The following is a 22,706-nucleotide window of genomic DNA, read 5'->3' as shown; positions in this document are numbered from 1 at the left end:
CATTGAAATACTGTCAAAAGTACGGTCAGACTGATTTCTAATAGACTGTCATAGCCCCAATTAAAAAACACTGTCCCTTGATTACATAACTTTTTTACATGGTGGGTTAGCAATTTTTTTAAAAATCAAAATGGGGTCGCGGGCCAAAAGAGTTTGGGAATCCCTGGTATACACACACTCACACACATGCACGCACACAACCATACAGTACACACACGTATAAGGGTGCAAGTAGGGGGTGAGTGAGGAAACGGTTATATGTGGGTCGGTCTCCTCCTGTAGTTGTATAGCAGACACACACTCCATCTCTCCGTCTGTCAGCGATACAGTGTGGCTTGAAGAACCAGTGTGGACACACAGCTCTAGCCACTGCCCTAACCCAGGCAGAGTGTGTGTGTGCGCGCGTGCGTATGTGCATGGAAAAAAGGTCCTAGAATTGGAGGAAAGGAGCTATTGGAGTGGAGGAGAGGAGTACGGCTTCCGAAAGAGGAGGGTTTAGTTGTTCTGAAGGCAGTCCAGCTCCACCGAGCAACACACACTTCCATTCTGACCACGGCAGCGATAAAAAAGGGGTACATGAAGAAAAAAAAGAGAGACAGGTAGTTAGTTCCATTCTGTTTGTGCTTGTTTGCTTATGTTACCATGTGTGAGTGATGCAAGGTGAAGTTAGGGCTGGGATTCAACAAACGTTAAAAGGTCATTTACGCTATAGAACCGACATCTGCAGCATTTACCATGAATGCGATCTCTGCGAACATCGGGGGAAATGCCTTTAAAAGGTGCATTATCGGCTGTATAGTGTGCTGCCCTATAATGTGCCTTGCATTGAATCCTGGCCTAGGTTAGGGTTACCTGCTTTGTTCTTGTAAGTGACAAAGCTGTGTGTGTTTGTGTTCCTGTAAATATGCAGGGTGGTCCTGGCATTGGTTGTGTGTCTAAAAGGTGTGTCTGTATGACACTAGATCTGACACTATCAGCGGAACCTGTACAATACTTTGCACTTGCAGGAGGTGCAGGGAAAGCTTGCCATTCACTGTGTGTGTGTGTGTGTGTGTGTGTGTGTGTGTGTGTGTGTGAATGTATGTACAGTACCAATCAAAAGTTTGGACAAACCTACTCATTCAAGGGTTTTCCTTTATTTTGACTATTTTCTACATTGTAGAATAATAGTGAAGATATCAACACTATGAAATAACACATATGGAATCATGTAGTAACCAAAAAAGTGTTAAACAAATCAAAATATATTTTATATTTGAGATTCTTCAAATAGCCACCCTTTGCCTTGAGTTCCCACATATAAGTCGCTCTGGATAAGAGCGTCTGCTAAATGACTTAAATGTAAATGCTGAGCACTTGTTGGCTGCTTTTCCTTCACTCTGCGGTCCAACTCATCCCAAACCATCTCAATTGGGTTGAGGTCGGGGGATTGTCGAGGCTAGGTCATCTGATGCAGCACTCCATCACTCTCCTTCTTGGTAAAATAGCCCTTACACAGCCTGGATGTGTGTTGGGTCATTGTCCTGTTGAAAAACAAATGATAGTCCCACTAAGCCCAAGCCAGATGGGATGGCATATCACTGCAGAATGCTGTGGTAGCCATGCTGGTTAAGTGTGCCTTGAATTCTAAATAAATCACAGAAAGCGTCACCAGCAAAGCACCCCCACACCATAACACCTCCCCCTCCATGCTTTACGGTGGCAACAAACATGCGGAGATCATATGTTCACCCACACCGCGTCTCAAAAATCTCCAATTTGGACTCCAGACCAAAGGACACATTTCCACCGGTCTAATGTCCATTGATCATGTTTCTTGGCCCAAGCAGGTCTCTTCTTATCATTGGTGTCCTTTAGTTGTTGTTTCTTTGCAGCAATTAGACCATGAAGGCCTGTTTCACACAGTCCCCTCTGAACAGTTGATGTTGAGATGTGTCTGTGACTTGACCTCTGTGATGCATTTATTTGGGCTGCATTTTTTGAGGCTGGTAACTCCAATGAACTTATCCTCTGCAGCAAAGGTAACTCGGGGTCTTCCATTCCTGTGGCGGTCTTCATGAGAGCCAGTTTCATCGTAGCGCTTGATGGTGTTTGCAACTGCACTTGAAGAAACTTTCAAAGTTCTTGACATTTTCCGGATTGACTGACCTTCATGTCTTAAAGTAATGATGGACTGTTGTTTCTCTTTGCGTATTTGAGCTGTTATTGCCATAATATGGACTTGGTCTTTTACCAAATAGGGCTATCTTCTGTATATCCCCCATACCTTGTCACAACACAACTGATTGGCTCAAACACATTAAGAAGGAAAGAAATTCCACAAATTAACTTTTAAGAAGGCACACCTGTTAATTGAAATGCATTCCAGGTGACTACCTCATGAAGCTGGTTGAGAGAATGCCAAGAGTGTGCAAAGGTGTCATCAAGGAAAGGGTGGCTATTTGAAGAATCTAAGTATATTTTGATTTGTTTAACACTTTTTTGGTTACTACATGATTCCATATGTGTTATTTCCTAATTTTGATGTCTTCACTATTATTCTACAATGTAAAAAATAGTAAAAATAAAGAAAAACCCTTGAATGAGTAGGTGTGTCCAAACTTTTGACTGGTACTGTATGTGTGTTTTTGCGTGCGCATGTGTGTGTATGTGTGTTTGTCTGTGTGTGTGTGTCTGTGTCAGGTAAGAGATGAGTTGTTGTTGTTACCTTGCACTTGCAGGTGGTGCAGGGTGACCCTGGCATGGGCCACGTGGCACTGCTGAGGCGGGTGATGCCCGTGGGGTCCTGGCAGGTCTGCCTGATGTCGTAGGCAATATTGTCTGCCAGGCAGGGGTCAGTGACGCAGTGCGGGCAACATTCACCCTCCGCCAAGGCCGAGTACTTGCACGCCAACACTGGACACGCCAGGGGCCAGCACTCCACCTCTCCCTCCTACAGAGAGAGAGAGGGAAAGAGAGAGAAGGGGAGAGGGATTGGAGGAGAATAAAATAAAAACAAGGGCCGAAAAGGTAGTTTGGAACAGTCCTTATAACCGCTGGACCCTGAGGTGACTACTATGGGGTATTGTAAGACCATATTGAAAGGATAAATCTAGGAGTAGAGAGACAAGTGTCTGAGCAGCTCTCTGATGTGAATCACCTGATGGCTGACATAGTGGGATCAGTACATATACTTAAGCAATAAGGTCCAAGGGGGTGTGGTATATGTCCAATATAAATGTAAAAATACCACGGCTAAAGGCTGTTCTTAGGCAAGACACAATGCGGAGTGTGTGGATACAGCCCTTAGCCATGGTATATTGGCCATATACCACAAACCTCCAAGGTGCCTTATTGCTATTATAAACTGGTTGTACCCGTGGTATACGGTCTGCTATACCACGGCTGTCAGCCAATCAGCATTCAGGGCTCAAAGCACCCAGTTTATAATATCAGTTTAATATCACAGACTCACACTGTAGATTCTCTGTGTCTCTTGGTGTGAGTCACTTGAAGGTTTGGCCATAGGCTACAGTAGTGACACCTGTGTCTAAGGCCTTAGAATGTCTTTATTCCTTTCTGATGACACCTGAAGGCTGGCTGGGCCAATTAGTGGTTGTTGTTGCCTTGCTGATCCTGGGATTTGTGTTTCCACGGCAGCACCGCTTAGCTAATTGCACAGCTGTCAGAGCCCGCTAATTATCAGGTCCACCAGAGTAAGGTCATGCACCTCGCACATGTACACACACACACAAAGACGTCACACACATTCACAAACGCAGGTGCACACACACAGCCAAGGCCACAAAAATGATATAATTGTATTTCATATCAAGATGGTATTATCTGCTTTTTCTTTGGTTATCAGGCTTCTTCACAGCCTGTCTCATTAGCATGCAAGGATCTGCTTTGTTTCCTGGTAGCCATAATAATTAGCTGGGTGCTGCTCATGGAAGACACGCAATCATGATCAGAGGAGACACTCATCCTCTTCATCCATGCTGCACAAGTTTAAAACGTGCGTGTGTGAACAAGAGAGTGTGTGTTTGTGTACAACAAAGTACACAAGAAGTGTGTGTGTGTGAATGTCTGTGTGTCTGTATGTGCATTCAAGCATGTGTATATGCATGCAAACGTCTGTGTGTGTGTGTGTGTGTGTACATACCAGGCAGCGGCACTGCTGGCAGCTGTAGATCCAGGAGTCTCTGCTGCGGTACAGTGTGTGTCCACTCTGGTGCAGACATTGGCTGGACTTTCTGGAGTCACACTCAGGACAGCAGAACAGGTCTGCCTCGGGGTCCACACAGTCACACTCTCTCCTCCTGCAGAAGGTGCGTCCATCCTGGGGACAAGGTAAATGCATAGGAATACAAAGGAATGTCAAGGCCATGTCCTTAGATGGTCCAGCGGTCTAAGCCGCTGACTCCGGATCACGTACTATGTACCGCTGTGAGAATGGGTTTGAATCCGACCCCCCCCCCCCCAAAAAAAAAAAATCTAAATAGTTCTACAAGTAAATAATCCTCAATCCCAGCATGGCTGGAACTTTGAGGCCTTTCGTCCAAAATTCTAATTAACTACTATAATCAGGACAGTGACATCCATCCACCTACAAAGTGTTTAAGACTGCAGTTATGTTGTACAAATGGTAATCTTGGCTGGTTTTGCTTGTAAATAATCTTTCTGTTTTATGACTGATATTTTAATATGTGATTGCTTGAATGCACTTACAAACACATACACACACAAAGACATGCACACACACACATTGGTATGCCTCCTACCCTACCTAGCTACCTACAGTCTTATCTAAACAGTTACACTCACTCCTCCTACAGAAGGTATAACCATCCTGTCAGAAAGAGACATTGATAAGGCTACAGCCTACCTACAGAAAGGGTACAGTAACTACAATGTACAGTATCTACATTTACATTATAGAGAAAAATATACTTTATTGAGCAAGGCCATTCCCAACAATACTGACTACAATTTGTCATTGACGTTTTGAGAGGAGTGTTTTTAGGGGCTTAGGGTTTTGTATTGGATGTCTGGTCAAGGCCATGGGTGTAACTCTTTCTACAGAGATTCCAGGCTCTCGACCAGTGAAAACTTTATGGTCCATTTTACTTGTCACACTGAGACCTTGCCAGCTTGGCAATGAGCACAATAATGGAGATATAAAAACCCTATATAAAAGGCTGTTGCAAAATGAATATGGGACATAAAATGAACTTGCATAATGAGTAGCCAATATTTTATTGGTGCGTATTGTCTCGCTACAGTAGCCAGTAACTCTCATGGTGCTAATATCCAAGAGCTTTATTGGCGTTAGCCTTTTAATGTTATTGCTATGGATGTGAGTAGCACCGCAAATTTTACTCGGGTGGCAGACTAATGCCATACAATATCATTCCCATTGTAACAATGCTTCGGAATAGCCTTGAAATTAGGCATTTTACGGCATTGTTTTATTTACCAAATAAATGCCAAGTTTGTAATGTTAAAAATGCATAGCTTTCAATAATGCAAACGACCTCCAATTCAATACATAATAATAGATTTTGGGGCAACCACCCTAAAAATCTGAGATAGTCCCAATCTCTATCTGAGAAACCGTTTAAGGTTGACTGGAATACCTCTGTGTGTAGCCCTAAGGTTATATTGGATAATCTTGAAATTGAATATACTTTTAATCAGCTTGACATTATTCTCGTCGCCGTGCAGAAGTCATCCTGAAGACAATTTCAATCAATATCTGAGCTTCTTACCGGCCATGTTTCCAATGCGAGGTTTTCATGCTCATGCCTATAGCGATTGACTACTAAGCTGCAAACATGTTCACCTTTTTCCCAATGAGATTGATAACAATGTAAGATTGTAAACAATGGGAGGTACAAATATATACTTTGATTAGCCAGTGGTAGGCCTATACTTAATACTAAAGCCTGGCAAGTGTCCTGAAAAGTCCATCATTAGCATTAGCTTGCACTATTCTGATAAAATCTCACTAGTTCATGTTTACTTGATTAGTTACCCAGTGAGCAAAATTATGTTGGCAAGACATCTAAAATACATTTTTCCAGATGTTGAAATCAGGTCCATTTTCGTTTCTGAATGTAAGTTGAAAATACATTTTTCTTTTACTTTTTTTTTCCCTCCCAAACTTTTATCACAATTAAAATAGGGTTAACTGAAGATTGCATTATGCAATATTTATTAATGCTCCCATCTGTCACATGCACTTATGTTTGCTTTTTCAAAAGCTATAGAACTGGCAGTAATCATGTTCAAAGGTTTTGGACCAACAGACAAAGATTACAGAACACTTTCTCTAACAGTTACAGAAGCATTTTTCTTGCTATGAGTGTGATATGTGGTTGTTTATCTACCTTAGTTGAATGCACTAACTGTAAGTCACTCTGGATAAGAGCATCTGCTAAAAGCCCAAAATGTAAATGTAAAAATGAACACTTGCAAAGCACACTGGTTATTATTCTAATGAGCTGGTGGAGCGCTTCGTTCTGGTACCGATCCTCATTCTTTATTCTCTTAACACGTATAATTCACCCAGAATTGAGCCTCTGACCAATTACACAATACTTAAATTCTGGTTTAACCAAGATTATGTATCAGCTATATGTTATAGCAATCTGGTGCCTGACGGCACAGTCGATGACATGGCACGAAACCATTGGTTGATGAATGCAACGTCTGAGCAGGGGGACACGACCCACATTTGGTCGGTGTGGACCAAGTCTGAACCAATCATAGACATCTATGCTTCACAAGTTTGGACAGCACAGTCCAGTACAGCACAGTAGAGTACATAGAGCACAGTAGAGTACAGAGTGCAGTACAGTGCAGTACAGTAGAGTTCAGTGCAGTGCAGTAAAGTACATTAGAGTATAGTACAATAGAGTACATTATACTGTAATCTACTCTACTTTTCTTTACTTTACTGTACTGTGTTGTACTGTACTCTGCTGTGCTCAACTGTAATGTACTGCTCTGTACTGTGTTGTACTGTGCTGCCCAAACTTGTAAAACATAACATTTTATGATTGGTTCAGATTTTGTCCGGTCCGGACAAGATCTGAACCAATTATAGACTTCTATGATTGGGCCAAATCAATCAGTTTGTGGACATTGAAATCAAAGCCGGTGCGGACCAAATCTAAACCAAACATGGACGCCTATGATTGGTTCAGATTTGGTCTGGGTAAACTAGCATATAAGTAGCATGTCACAGGCTGAAGTGAGATCTTTGTGTTGGAGACTATTTTCATATCAGGTGCTGGAGTCCTATAGAGAAAGCCAGGTTGTGAGACCCACTACACAGATCAGGTGTTGAAGTCATGCAGAGAGCTGGGCTTTGGCTACTTGACTTACTGCAGAGTCACAGAACCTGATGAAAGCTGCAGCACAGATACCTGAGGCTAAACAGAGACAGCAGCCGAGGTACATAGACCTCACTCACAATCCTCACTTCCTCCCTCTCTTTTCCTCTCTCTTTGTTGCCTGTACTTTTCCTCTCGGGTCATACAGTTGAAGTCGGAAGTTTACATACACTTAGGTTGGAGTCATTAAAACTTGTTAATCAACCACTCCACAAATTTCTTGTTAACAAACTATAGTTTTGGCAAGTCGGTTAGGACATCTACTTTGTGCATGACACACGTAATTTTTCAAACAACTGTTTACAGACAGATTATTTCACTGTATCACAATTCCAGTGGGTCAGAAGTTTACATACACTAAGTTGACTGTGCCTTTAAACAGCTTGGAAAATTCCAGAAAATGATGTCATGGCTTTAGAAGCTTCTGATAGGCTAATTGACATCATTTGAGTCAATTGGAGGTGTACCTGTGGATGTATTTCAAGGCCTACCTTCAAACTCAGTGCCTCTTTGCTTGACATCTTGGGAAAATCTAAAGAAATCAGCCAAGACCTCAGATTTTTTTTTTAGATCTCCACAAGTCTGGTTCATCCTTGGGAGCAATTTCCAAACGCCTGAAGGTACCACATTCATCTGTACAAACAATAGTACGCAAGTATAAACACCATGGGACAACGCAGCCGTCATACCGCTCAGGAAGGAGACGCGTTCTGTCTCCTAGAGATGAACGTACTTTGGTGTGAAAAGTGCAAATCAATCCCAGAACAACAGCAAAGGACCTTGTGAAGATGCTGGAGGAAACAGGTACAAAAGTATCTATATCCACAGTAAAACGAGGCCCATACCGACATAACCTGAAAGGCCGCTCAGCAAGGAAGAAGCCAGTGCTTCAAAACCGCCATTAAAAAGCCAGAATACGGTTTGCAACTGCACATGGGGACAAAGATCGTACTTTTTGGAGAAATGTCCTCTGGTCTGATGAAACAAAAATATAACTGTTTGGCCATGATGACCATCGTTATGTTTGGAGGAAAAAGGGGAAGGCTTGCAAGCCGAAGAACACCATCCCAACCGTGAATCACGGGGGTGGCAGCATCATGTTGTGGGGGTGCTTTGCTGCAGGAGGGTCTGGTGCACTTCACAAAATAGATGGCATCATGAGGAAGGAAAATTATGTGGATATATTGAAGCAACATCTCAAGACATCAGTCAGGAAATTAAAGCAAAAGGGTCTTCCAAATGGACAATAACCCCAAGCATACTTACAAAGTTGTGGCAAAATGGCTTAAGGACTACAAAGTCTAGGTATTTTAGTGGCCATCACAAAGCCCTGACCTCAATCCTATAGAAGATGTGTGGGCAGAACTGAAAAAGTGTGTGCGAGCAAGGAGGCCTACAAACCTGACTCAGTTACACCAGCTCTGTCAGGAGGAATGGGCCAAAATTCACCCAACTTATTGTGGGAAGCTTGTGGAAGGCTACCCGAAACGTTTGACCCAAGTTAAACAATTTGAAGGCAATGCTACCAAATACTGATTGAGTGTATGTAAACTTCTGACCCACTGGGAATGTGATGAAATAAATAAAATATTAAATAAATCATTCTCTCTACTATTGTTCTGACATTTCACATTCTTAAAATAAAGTGGTGATCCTAACTGACCTAAAACAGAGCATTTTTCTAGGATTAAATGTCAGGAATTGTGAAAAACTGAGTTTAAATGTATTTGGCTAAGGTGTATGTAAACTTCCGACTTCAACTGTATATGTCAATCAGTGCACTCATCCTCTCTCTCCCTTCTCCTGTGTCTCTCTCTTGGCATCTTTCTTTTTTTTTTTTTTTCAGGGGGTAGATCAGCTTTAATATTGCAGAAAGATTGTAACTTCCATCAATGTAATTGTCTGCATCACTTCCAAAGTTTTTTTGTTTTTTTCTCGCATATATATATATACAGTGAGGGAAAAAAGTATTTGATCCCCTGCTGATTTTGTACGTTTTCCCACTGACAAAGAAATGAACAGTCTATAATTTTTATGGTAGGTTTATTTGAGCAGTGAGAGACAGAATAACAACAGAAAAATCCAGAAAAACACATGTCAAAAATGTTATAAATTGATTTGCGTTTTAATGAGGGAAAAAAGTATTTGACCCCCTCTCAATCAGAAAGATTTCTGGCTCCCAGGTGTCTTTTATACAGGTAACGAGCTGAGATTAGGAGCACACTCTTAAAGGGAGTGCTCCTAATCTCAGCTAGTTACCTGTATAAAAGACACCTGTCCACAGAAGCAATCAATCAATCAGATTCCAAACTCTCCACCATGGCCAAGACCAAATAACTCTCCAAGGATGTCAGAGACAAGATTGTAGACCTACACAGGGCTGGAATGGGCTACAAGACCATCCCCAAGCAGCTTGGTGAGAAGGTGACAACAGTTGGTGCGTTATTCGCAAATGGAAGAAACACAAAAGAACTGTCAATCTCCATCAGCCTGGGGCTCCATGCAGGATCTCACCTCGTGGAGTTGCAATGATCATGAGAACGGTGAGGAATCAGCCCAGAACTACACGGGAGGATCTTGTCAACGATCTCAAGGCAGCTGGGACCATAGTCACCAAGAAAACAATTGGTAACACACTAAGCCGTGAAGGACTGAAATCCTGCAGCGCCCGCAAGGTCCCCCTGCTCAAGAAAGCACATATACAGGGCCGTCTGAAGTTTGCCAATGAACATCTGAATGATTCAGAGGAGAACTGGGTGAAAGTGTTGTGGTCAGATGAGACCAAAATCGAGCTCTTTGGCATTAACTCAACTCACTGTGTTTGGAGGAGGAAGAATGCTGCCTATGACCCCAAAAACACCATCCCCACCGTCAAAAATGGAGGTGGAAACATTATGCTTTGGGGGTGTTTTTCTGCTAAGGGGACAGGACAACTTCGCCGCATCAAAGGGACGATGGACGGGGCCATGTACCGTCAGATCTTGGGTGAGAACCTCCTTCCCTCAGCCAGGGCATTGAAAATGGGTTGTGGATGGGTATTCCAGCATGAAAATGACCCAAAACACATGGCCAAGGCAACAAAGGAGTGGCTCAAGAAGAAGCACATTAAGGTCCTGGAGTGGCCTAACCAGTCTTCAGACCTTAATCGCATAGAAAATCTGTGGAGGGAGCTGAAGGTTCGAGTTGCCAAACGTCAGGCTCGAAACCTTAATGACTTGGAGAAGATCTGCAAAGAGGAGTGGGACAAAATCCCTCCTGAGATGTGTGCAAACCTGGTGGCCAACTACAAGAAACGTCTGACCTCTGTGTTTGCCAACAAGGGTTTTGCCACCAAGTACTAAGTCATGTTTTGCAGAGGGGTCAAATACTTATTTCCCTCATTAAAATGCAAATCAATTCATAATATTTTTGACATTCGTTTTTTTCTGGATTTTTTGTTGTTATTCTGTCTCTCACTGTTCAAATAAACCTAACATTAAAATTATAGACTGATCATTTCTTTGTCAGTGGGCAAACGTACAAAATCAGCAGGGGATCAAATACTTTTTTCCCTCTGTGGATGTGTCTTTCTGTATTTTATCGCTTTGTTCCTGTTTACTAGGTAGTAGCCAATAACAAAGTAGGTGTGAGGTGGAGATGTGTGTTTGTCAGAAAAGCTATATCTTGTGTGTGCGCGTATACCTGCATGCATGTGTTTGTCTGTGTGTGAACACAGTGATGTGTTGATGTGAGTGCATTCTTGGATGAGCATAGGCTCACATGTAGGTGTGTGTGTGTGTGTGTGTGTGTGTGTGTGTGTGTGTGTGTGTTAGTCTTACACTGCAGGAGCAGAGGGAGCAGTGTGTGTGTGTGGTGTGTGTTAGCCCTATAGCTTGCAGGAGCAGAATGTGTGTGTGTGTGTGTGTGTGTGTTAGCTCTACCTTGCAGGAGCAGAGGGTGCAGCGGTCCAGGCTGAGGTTCCACTCCTGTCCGTTGTGTTTGAGGCCCTCCTCGTCAATACAGTCTCCACTGCAGGCCGGTCCAGATGTGCACACACAGTCAAAGCCACCCGGAAGGTTCACACACACACTGTCATTCCAGCATGTGTGTATCTGCGTGGCGCACTCGTCAACGTCTGAAACAGAGAATAGCTGTTTTACCAATCAAAAACAAGAATGTGTGACTTTCTTCGCTACACCATTTTCACCTCTCTACTTTATCTCTTACCTGTTCTTCCAGTGTTTAGTTTAGTTTATTAGGATCCTCATTAGCTGTTGCAAATGCAACAGGAGTGTGCCCAGAGACAGAGCATATCAACATGAATAAAACCCTGCAACAATATAACAATATACGGAATGCCCCTGAAATCTTGAAAAAAAAATAAAAAATTAGAAAATAGTTCTCTGGGAGGCAGAGAGAGAAACATTTTCCTTTTCAAATGGCACCCTATTCCCCATATAGTGCACAACGTTTGATCTGAGCCTCAAAGGTAGTGCACTATATTGGGGATTGGGTAGCATGCACCCAGAGATACACCCAGAGTATGGTGAGGAGACTCGGTAGCCACGCCACAGATCAGGACACACTTAGAGAGTTTCACCTCCAGTAACAGCGCTGAATACACACACTAATTGGTGAAAAAAGTTCTGACTGGAATTTATTGTAAGTGTGACACATTATTTGCATAAATTAAATGAAATTGCCGTCAGGGAGAGACATATACTGTAAAAAATGTAATTGTGTTTCAACTAATTATTATTAAGTAACTGATTCGACAGCCTTTTTTTGTTCACTACATTTTTCTGTCAGTATTACCTGAATTTAAATGTTTTAGTTGGCCCAAACTTAGCTCCAATTTAAAATGACGTGTTTTCTCAACTTATCTCATATGTTGATTCAACTAGAAATTATTATTTAGCTCCAACTTGAGAACTTAGGAAAAAATGCAGTTTATTTTAAATGTGTTTGCTCAACTTGTCTCACACAGTGCATTCGGAAAGTATTCAGACCCCTTGACTTTTTCAAAATGTTGTTACGTTACAGCCTTATTCTAAAATGGATTAAATAAAAAAATGTCATCATCAACCTACACACAATACCCCATAATGACAAAGCGAAAACAGGTTTTTAGACATTTTGGCAAATGTATAAAACATTTAAAAAAGAAATACCTTATTTACATAAGTATTCAGACCCTTTGCTATAAGACTCGATATTGAGCTCAGGTGCATCCTGTTTCCATTGATCATCCTTGAGATGTTTCTACAACTTGATTGGAGTCCACCTTTGGTAAATTCAATTGATTCAACATGATTTGGAAAGGCACACACCTGTCTATATAAGTTCCCACAGTTGACAGTGCATGTCAGAGCAAAAAGCAGGCCATGAGGTTGAAGGAATTGTCCGTAGAGCGCTGAGACAGGATTATGTTGAGGCACAGATCTGGGGAAGGGTACCAAAACATTTCTGAAGCATTGAAGGTCCCCAAGAACACAGTGGCCTCCATCATTCTTAAATGTAAGAATTTTGGAACCAACAAGACTCTTCCTAGAGCTGGCCACCCAGCCAAACTGAGCAATCGGGGGAGAAGGGCTTGGTCAGGGAGGTGACCAAGAACCCGATGGTCACTCTGACAGAGCTCTAGAGTTCCTCTGTGGAGATGGGAGAACCTTCCAGAAGGACAACCATCTCTGCAGCACTCCACCAATCAGGCCTTTATGGTAGAGTGGCCAGACGGAAGCCACTCGTCAGTAAAAGGCACACGAAAGCCTGCTTGGAGTTTGCCAAAAGGCACCTAAAGACTCTCAGACCATGAGAAACAATATTCTCTGGTCTGATGAATCCAAGATTTAACTCTTTGGCCTGAATGCCAAGCGTCACGTCTGGAGGAAACCTGGCACCATCTCTTCGGTGAAGCATGGTGGTGGCAGCATCATGCTGTGGGGATGTATTTCAGTGGCAGGGACTGGGAGACTAGTCAGGATCGACGGAAAGATGAACGGAGTAAAGTACAGAGAGATTCTTGCTCTAGAGCGCTCAGGACCTCAGACTGGGGCGAAGGTTCACCTTCCAACAGGACAACGACCCTAAGCACTCATCCAAGACAACGCAGGAGTGGCTTCTGGACAAGTCTCTGAATGTCCTTGAGTGGCCCAGCCAGAGCTCAGACTTGAACACAATCGAACATCTCTGGAGAGACCTGAAAATAGCTGTGCAGCAACGCTCCCCATCCAACCTGACAGAGCTTGAGAGGATCTGCAGAGAAGAATGGGAGAAACTCCCCAAATACAGGTGTGCCAAGCTTGTAGCGTCATACCCAAGAAGACTCGAGGCTGTAATCGCTGCCAAAGGTGCTTCAACAAAGTATTGAGTAAAGGGTCTGAATACTTATGTAAATGTGATATGTCCATTTTTTTTTTTTTATACATTTGCAGAAACTTCTAAAAACATATTTTATCAATTGTAGAATAAGGCTGTAACGTAAAAAAAAGGAAAAGGTCAAGGGGTCTGAATACTTTCTGAATGCACTGTATGTTCATTTAACTATAAATTATTATTTGAGCATCTTAATGAAAAAAGGCTGTGGAACTAGTTACTAAATAACACTAGAAATGTCATTAGAAATGTCATACTAAAATTGACTTCGTCTCAGGTCTAACAACACCCGTGCCAATATAACCTACAAACACCTGCTTCGAGGGCATTATCACTTAAATATGGGCGTATGCCATAACAGGGCAGGCCACACCCACGATCCCATAGTCAAGATGGCTGCGACTCACAGTCCGTTAGTGTGGTGAAAGCGAAGACTCCACAGATTATAAGAATATGTTATTATACAACGTAAGCTTTGATTTCATCTGTGTTTGAGCTAGAGCTACATGGGGGGTGTCAAATGAATCGTTAGGTTTTTACGAACAACCAAAGTAGCCTATTACCAATGAAATCAAATGTCCACCCAGCTTTGGCATAAAAATGGCTTATCAGGGATGCAAAAAGAAAGTGAAAAAACAAGCAAACTTCCCAACAGGGGGGTAGAAATATGACAAAAGCCAGGTATACAGAGAAAGACGCTTTGGAGGAAATTCTTAGTGAGTCAGACACAGCGGCTGGAAGCGACCTGGACCAAGATGACAATTACTTTTTGTTTTGTATTTACAGTTTAGCGGTGTCCTGTCCTGTGTAGCCTATATCATGTGTATCATTCCAAAGTAGTTACATATTGTATATATTTCACATTAGTTTGCTGGTAAAAGTAGAATATATTCTTTGTAACTTTGGAGAGGCCACCAAAAACTACTCCTAGATCAGCATTCCAACTCTGAGATGCTTTGTGGACAGAGGTGAGCTTGCTGCTCTCTCTCACCTGGCCAGTTGTGAAGGGGCAGTTTACAATTCCCCTGGCCTGCTATGTGCAGTGGGGAGGGGAGCCTACTGAAGGAGTTAGACATTTACAGAGTTTCTCTCTGAGAGAGGGCTGTGAGATGGTGTGCTAAAAGTCACCAGTAGGGTATTTGTAACAAAGTTTAGGCTGTGTGTTATCTTTTAGTAAATTGATTTTACATTAGTGGTCCTCTGTAGCTCAGCTGGTAGAGCACGGCGCTTGTAACGCCAAGGTAGTGGGTTCGATCCCCGGGACCACCCATACACAAAAATGTATGCACACATGACTGTAAGTCGCTTTGGATAAAAGCGTCTGCTAAATGGCATATTATTATTACAGTAATGTAGTGTTGTAAAATTAGTCAACTGTAATGATATATATCTTACTGCAATATTGATCCCTTTACATTCCTTTATTTTATTCCCCACATTGAGGATGAAGACGTTTTGGAGAAAACCACCCCCCAGCAAGTGCCCCGCCACTCAAGGTCTTCACCCTCCCCTGCCAGATCCACAACCTCCACTGCTGTCTCTAATGCTATCTCTACTGATGGTTCAAGCTCCACCACTACACAAAGGCCCCACTCCTCTACCACTATCCCCACTGCAGGCCCTGGCTCCACTCCCCTCTCAGCCAGTTCACCTTGAGGTGTGGGTGCAGGGAGGACACCTAGGCCTCAACAGAGAAGAGGGAGAAACAGAGGTAGAGGCACTGAAACCAGCACTGGAACCAGCACAACAGAGGGAGATGAACCTGAGGACAGATGGCATACGGTCATTGAAGATTATGTGGAGCCAGTACCACCCAGGTTCATTTGGATGTCCCCTGGATATTCCCTGACACCACCACAATGTTTGAGAGAAGTTGATATTGTAGAAATGTTGTTTGTATAGTGATCAATATCTTTTAGGCATATTCGATGTGTAATAGCAGTGGAATTACCTAATTTACATACTTAGGACACTTTGGAGAGGTTTATGGGACACTTGGAGATGTCCCTTGACTGCACCTAACACCCCTTACTAAAATGTCTGTAAAGTTCTATCTGTTTTGTCTTATCAATCCCATTTTTTCCCCAGAAGTTTTTTTTACTTGTTGTGGAAGCCATCTGATGTGTTTCCAGCTCTATTCATCAATAATTGACATATAGCTTGTCCATGAAAGATGACTTTTAAAATAAAAATAAAATGGTTCGTTTGTGTGTGCTTGATCTTGTGTGATCTGAACTGTGCCATTCCTATCTATGTTCTGACCATTTCCTTATAATCTCCCAGGTGTTACATTTCCAATGATACCAAGTTTATGCATGTCCTTATCATATAACTGCTCATTAAAAGCAGTTACTTTTGGTTATGTCTATTTAGGTGGAAATCTACAATTTTGCCATTACATTTGTGTTCTTGTAACCCTGGTTGTGCTGAAAACAAAATAGTAAAACACTTCATTGTGAGGCTAATATAAGGGCTGGACATGCAGATATATCTCGGGACGGATAGGGTTAAGACAACACAAACCTGTCTATTAAGCCATAAACATGAACACAGTGCAAACATTCTCACATTGGGCCAATGAAAATAAATGGTATATCCTGAAAATATATGTTTCTGATTCAACACTACTCTAGTGGACCTCCACTAAGACACCTTCATCAGCAGAATACAATGACCATCAGTTCAATAGTGATAGTAGTACATTCTGAATTGAACAGCATAAACATAGACAAACAACTGTTTGATCTTCTGAAACTATATTCTTTAAGATCAACAACAGTAAAGTTGTTTTTGAAATGAGCCATTCTTCTATGATGTGTGGCAAGAGCTCCCTTTACAGTTAAAAGTAATTGTTTATGTAAATTGTCCTCATTAACTAGAATTCCTAGATACATAACTGTTTGCATGCAAAGTAACAATGCTGGAACCTTGTGTTCCAGTAATTACTCAAAATCAAAATCATAATAAAGTCAAATATATCAAATTCCCAGTTATGCTACAAAACCAACTTCATAAGAGGTTTTAAAAATAGGTTCTATTTGACAAAAAATTCCATGACGTACCCTAAGGCATTGTTGGCAGAATAGATAGATGCAGTTCAATACATTATTAATATAATGCAACAATACATTTCTTGGTAGACCAAAAAATATTGCTATCAGGTTGTAAATCACGGAGCCTAACGTTAGCTAGCTAGCTGCTGGGAGGCATGCCATGTGATTGGAGGAGTGGGTGAGTGACTGACCTTTTCCCCTCATATCGTTTTTGGCGGCTACAGCTACAGTGGGGAAAACAAGTATTTGATACACTGCCGATTTTGCAGGTTTTCCTACTTACAAAGCATGTAGAGGTCTGTAATTTTTAGGTACACTTCAACTGTGAGAGATGGAATCTAAAACAAAAATCCAGAAAATCAAATTGTATGATTTTTAAGTAATTAATTTGCATTTTATTGCATGACATAAGTATTTGATCACCTACCAACCAGTACGAATTCCGGCTCTCACAGACCTGTCAGACCACATGACCTTCTCCCATTCCTCCTCTGGATCATCCAGATGGTCATTGGCAAACTTCAGATGGGCCTGGACATGCGCTGGCTTGAGCAGGGGGACCTTGCGTGCGCTGCAGGATTTTAATCCATGACAGCGTAGTGTGTTACTAATGGTTTTCTTTGAGACTGTGGTCCCAGCTCTCTTCAGGTCATTGACCAGGTCCTGCCGTGTAGTTCTGGGCTGATCCCTCACCTTCCTCATGATCATTGATGCCCCATGAGGTGAGATCTTGCATGGAGCCCCAGACCGAGGGTGATCGACCGTCATCTTGAACTTCTTCCATTTTCTAATAATTGCGCCAACAGTTGTTGCCTTCTCACCAAGCTGCTTGCCTATTGTCCTGTAGCCCACCCCAGCCTTGTGCAGGTCTACAATTTTATCCCTGATGTCCTTACACAGCTCTCTGGTCTTGGCCATTGTGGAGAGGTTGGAGTCTGTTTGATTGAGTGTGTGGACAGGTGTCTTTTATACAGGTAACGAGTTCAAACAGGTGCAGTTAATACAGGTAATGAGTGGAGAACAGGAGTGCTTCTTAAAGAAAAACTAACAAGTCTGTGAGAGCCGGAATTCTTACTGGTTGATAGGTGATCAAATACTTATGTCATGCAATAAAATGCAAATGAATTACTTAAAAATCATACAATGTGATTTTCTGGATTTTTGTTTTAGATTCCGTCTCTCACAGTTGAAGTGTACCTATGATAATAATTACAGACCTCTACATGCTTTGTAAGTAGGAAAACCTGCAAAATCAGCAGTGTATGAAATACTTGTTCTCCCCACTGTAGATGCAGGTGTCATTTGGTTAGCTAGCAAAACATTTGAATTGCTTTGCTAGCTAGCTATGCTGAACTTGAACGACTGTTTTCCAGTTAGTATATCACTTGTGTTCATAAATTGTGCCAGAGCGCCGAATAACGGATGCATTTAAGAACACTCAACACCCACTGAATATGACCGTGTCAGTAAATGTAGGCAAATAAAAGTAGCAGTCACGAACGCTCTAGATAACATGTAAACAGCCTAACCAGCTTGGCTAGGGTGAGTAAAATGATCAGTGATGTGTTCTCTCATTTGTATCTGGAAGTAGCAAGCCAGCCAATTTTAGCCAGTTAGCTTGGGTGCTTGACCGCCGGTGTGAGGAACACTCGGATCAACCCTACCTACTCCTCGGCCAGAGCGTCCAGTGTCAATCGTGCAGTGTGCGCTCTGAGTGCTTGGAGAGCGAAACGCTCTGAATTTATGAACAGACAATCTGACAATGCTCTGAATTTACGAACGACCAACTGACACATTGGAGGCAATATATGAACACACCCTTAGCTATTTGTCAATCAAATTAATTTGGCATTAATCAAATGGGCAGGCAAGTTCCCATTCAGTTGTCAAAATGTGGGTTGGGAAAAGCATCGTTTATCGATGCAATTTTGACGGCCAACTAGCTGAAAAAATGTATCTAATGTTACCTCGTTAGATTTTAGTTAATCTCGCTCTGGCTAGCATTAGTTGTTGATGTTGTTGTTGTTGATGTGCATAACTGAGGGAGGGAGCCTAGCGTTTCATGGTTGTTTGATAAATAGGACTGTAAAGTTCCCAAATGTAAGAGGACTCCCGTGGTATTTACATATTTGCAGAAATCCATTCAGGTGTATTTTGTGGCTTTTGGCAAATGCGTTCCAATGATCTAAAGTCGTGCTGTTGCTACTGCCTGTAAACACACAGTCCAGTTCTTAGTGAATGTTGGTAGGCCCTTCTGGCAAATGGCTTATCTACTGAAGCTCTGATTGACTATGGCGCACCGGTCTGCGTAGACTCTGGTCCTGGACGAGACAGGTGTTTTTATTAGGTTTTATTTACTGCATTGTGTATTAATTGTCCAAATGCACGGCCGCTTTCCCACTCTATATTTATTACTATAGAATTTTCACAAATGCCTTAGTATACATAATTCCCAAACATTTTAAGAATTTATGAAAACGTGAAAATGACCATATACTCACTTGTCAGAAAATTTAGAAAAACGTGTCATATTCTTGCTGGGGGTGTATTGACCATATTTAAAAAAAGATTTAATGTTGCTAAAATGCTGTCAGTTCCACTTTAAAGAACAGTACAGCAATATCCACTGGTCACAAGCCTTTCTCATGTCCCTGTTATAAACCAGAGCTCAGCAACAAAATCACCCTGTGTGACAGAAAAGCGTCCCTCTATGCCTGCAACAGTCTGTTTCTCAGTGACTGAATTCGAACGGAATATTGTTCACCGAGATCCATGAAGATCTTTTGCACAGCCTCAAAAGAGTATTTCCACTCCTGGGGATACTCAATGTTGAGAGCGTAAAGCAGGCTGAAGAGCACTCCAAAGGCGGTTGGGAAGTCTGGTAGTCCCTCAAGGACAACTTGTCCCTCCAGCATGACAGCCACATTCAGCGCTGACCTCGGGCCTGCAGGATCCTCCACCATCTCCAGGACACTCACTTTCACCCCACTGGTGTGCCTTTCCACAGCATCATCTGATTTGGAGCACAAAAGAGAAATGTTAATAAATTAAGTATTTTCACAAAATGTATCCGCTATCATTTCTTACAACCGACAAGAACTCTTGAACATCAGATCGGCAGTGACTAACCCCAATTCCGGCTTCTACTTCGACTCATCTGCCCTGGGCTCTCTCTGTAATTCCAACCCAATTTCCGGGCTACCCAAGAGAAAAAGCTGGCGTTACAGAGGCAAGAGAGGGGGGATCCATGTGAGATTAAGGCGTAGGGAAAACCGACCACCTCTTCCCTCCATTCTACTGGCTAATGAACAGTCACTTGATAGCAAGACGGATGACCTCCGATCGCGGATTTGCTACCAACGGGACTCTCGGAACTGCAATATTCTTTGCTTTTCAGAAACATGGCTCTCAGACAAGATACCCCCCATGGCTATCCAACTCAATGGATTCTCCATTCATGTGGCAGAAGGGACAGTGGAGTCGGGGAAATCGAGGGGGGAGGGGTTTGCCTCTTCATCAACTCCAACTGGTGTACTAATTCCAGCGCGGTGGAAGTGTCGACCCACTGTTCACCAGTCTTGGAATACCTTATGCCCACCGCATGTGGCAGGGGCTACAGTCCATTACGGATTACAAAAAGGATGACCCAACTGTGATCTGCCCAACGATGCCTCTCTACCATACAAAGTTAATGAATTTTATGCAAGCTTTGACAACAACATCGAGCCGGGTGTGAGGGCCGTCACCGACCCAGAGGACTGGGTGATCTCACTCTCTGAGGCCGATGTGAGAAGGGTTTTTAATCAGGTCAACACCCGTGGGGCCGCGGGCCCCAACGGTATTCCAGGGCGCATTCTCAGAGCATGCGCAGAACAGCTGGCAGGCATATTCACGGTAATTTTCAACCTCTCCTTGTCCCAGTCTGTAATCCCCACATTTATAAATGACCACAATGTTCCTAAGAACTCTAAGGCTTCATGCCACAATGATTATTGCCCTGTAGCACTCACAATCATTAAGTGCTTTGAGAGGCTGGTTATGGCACACATCAATTCCACCATCCCAGCCACCCACTCCACTCTAATTTGCATACCGTCCCAACAGATCCATAGATGACACAATCTCAATTGCTCTCCACACTGCCCTCACCCACCTAGATAAGTGGAACACCTATGTGAGAATGCTGTTCATTGACTACAGCTCAGCGTTCAACACCATTATCCCCTCCAAGCTCGTCATCACGCTTAGGACTCTGGGTATGAACACCTCCCTCTGTAACTGGATCCTGGACTTCCTGACGTGCCGACCCCAGGTGGTGAGGGTAGGCAACATCACCTCTAACACGCTGACCCTTAACACAGGGGCCCCACAGCCTACAGGGAGGAAGTCAGTGACCTGGCAGTGTGGTGTCGGAGCAACAACCTCTCCCAGACGCCCCCATCTACATCGGCAGTGGAGCAGGTAGACAGCTTCAAGTTCCTCGGTGTGCAAATCCAAATTACTAAAGACTTAAAATGGTCCAAACACACACACACAGTCGTGAAGAAGGCACAACAGTGCCTCCTCCCCCTCAGGAGGTTGAAAAAGTTTGGCATGGGCCCTCTAATCCTCAAAAGGTTCTACAGCTGTACCACTGAGAGTATATTGACTGGTTGTATGGCAATAGCACCACCCTCGATTACATGGCGCTACAGAGGGTTTTGCGGACAGCCCAGTACATCACTGGGGCCGAGCTACCTGCCATCCAGGACCTCTATATCAGGCAGTGTGAAACGAAGGCCTGGAAAAAAATCGTCAAAGACCCCAACCACCCAAGCCATATAGTATTTTCTCTGCTGCCGCACGGCAAGAGGTACAGGTGCGTCAAGTCTGACACCAACAGGCTCTTGAACAGCTTATATCCCAAAGCAATATGACTGATAAATAGCTAACAGAATACCTTCTACCTTCTATCTTTATTGACCTTTATTTCAATAATTGCACTGTCTCTATGCACACTCACATGGCCCTACACACTCACACACACTGTCAGTCCAACACACACACAAACACTCACTCCATCATTTTCTCACTCACATATAATATGCACATACATTTATACTGACTCTACACACCCGCACACCCACTCACATGCAAGCTTCTGCTACTCTGATTATTTTATATCCTGTTGCCTAGTCATCTTACCCCTATACAGTGCCTTGCAAAGGTATTCATGCCCCATGGCGTTTATCAGAGAGGCAACAAAGAGACCAAAGATAACCCTGAACGAGCTGCAAAGCTCTACAGTGGAGATTGGAGTATCTGTCCACAGGACCACTTTAAGCCGTACACTCCACAGAGCTGGGCTTTACGGAAGAGTGGCCAGAAAAAAGCCATTGCTTAAAGAAAAAAATAAGCAAACACGTTTGGTGTTCGCCAAAAGCCATGTGGGAGACTCCCCAAACATATGGAAGAACTCTGGTGAGATGAGACTAAAATTGAGCTTTTTGGCCATCAAGGAAAACGCTGTCTGGCACAAACCCTACACCTCTCATCACCCCGAGAACACCATGTGGGGATGTTTTTCATTGTCTTCTTTCTTGTTTGTTTCACAATAAAAAAATATTTTGCATCTTCAAAGTGGTAGGCACGTTGTGTAAATCAAATGATACAAACCCACAAAAAATATATTTTAATTACAGGTTGTAAGGCAACAAACTTTCGCAAGCCACTGTATCTACCTCCATCACTCCAGTATCCCTGCACATGTAAATATGGTATTGGAACTGACTTTTTAAATATTTCCTGTATATAGTATGCTTACTTACTTTATTGTGTATTGCATACATCTTATTCTTATTTCTCATGTGTTTTTTTCTAGTAATACATTGTTATTGATTATTGCATTGTTGGGTTTTAAGTTCGCAAGAAAGGTATTTCA

The 22,706-nt window shown here is 42.7% G+C and overlaps 1 protein-coding gene across 1 annotated transcript in view; it reads right to left on the bottom strand.

The window, feature by feature from the left end:
* Window positions 1-495: 495 nt before the first annotated feature.
* The window catches only part of LOC311111696 (protein kinase C-binding protein NELL1-like), a gene marked incomplete at its 3' end in the record, with an annotated part of 508,863 nt that continues 486,652 nt past the window's right edge, over window positions 496-22,706 (bottom strand). The window contains exons 17-20 of the mRNA XM_084154490.1: window positions 11,300-11,493; window positions 4,145-4,321; window positions 2,708-2,932; window positions 496-546 (exon numbers count right to left, since the gene is read on the bottom strand). Coding sequence (XP_084010616.1) covers window positions 496-546; window positions 2,708-2,932; window positions 4,145-4,321; window positions 11,300-11,493 — 647 coding nt within the window. The remainder of the gene's footprint in view (window positions 547-2,707; window positions 2,933-4,144; window positions 4,322-11,299; window positions 11,494-22,706) is intronic.

Source organism: Coregonus lavaretus (assembly GCF_964263955.1).
Source record: "Coregonus lavaretus genome assembly, chromosome: 37".
Taxonomy (NCBI): Eukaryota; Metazoa; Chordata; class Actinopteri; order Salmoniformes; family Salmonidae; genus Coregonus; species Coregonus lavaretus.
The sequence above is the reverse complement of the archived record's forward strand: the minus strand, read 5'-3'. Positions and strand labels throughout refer to the sequence as shown.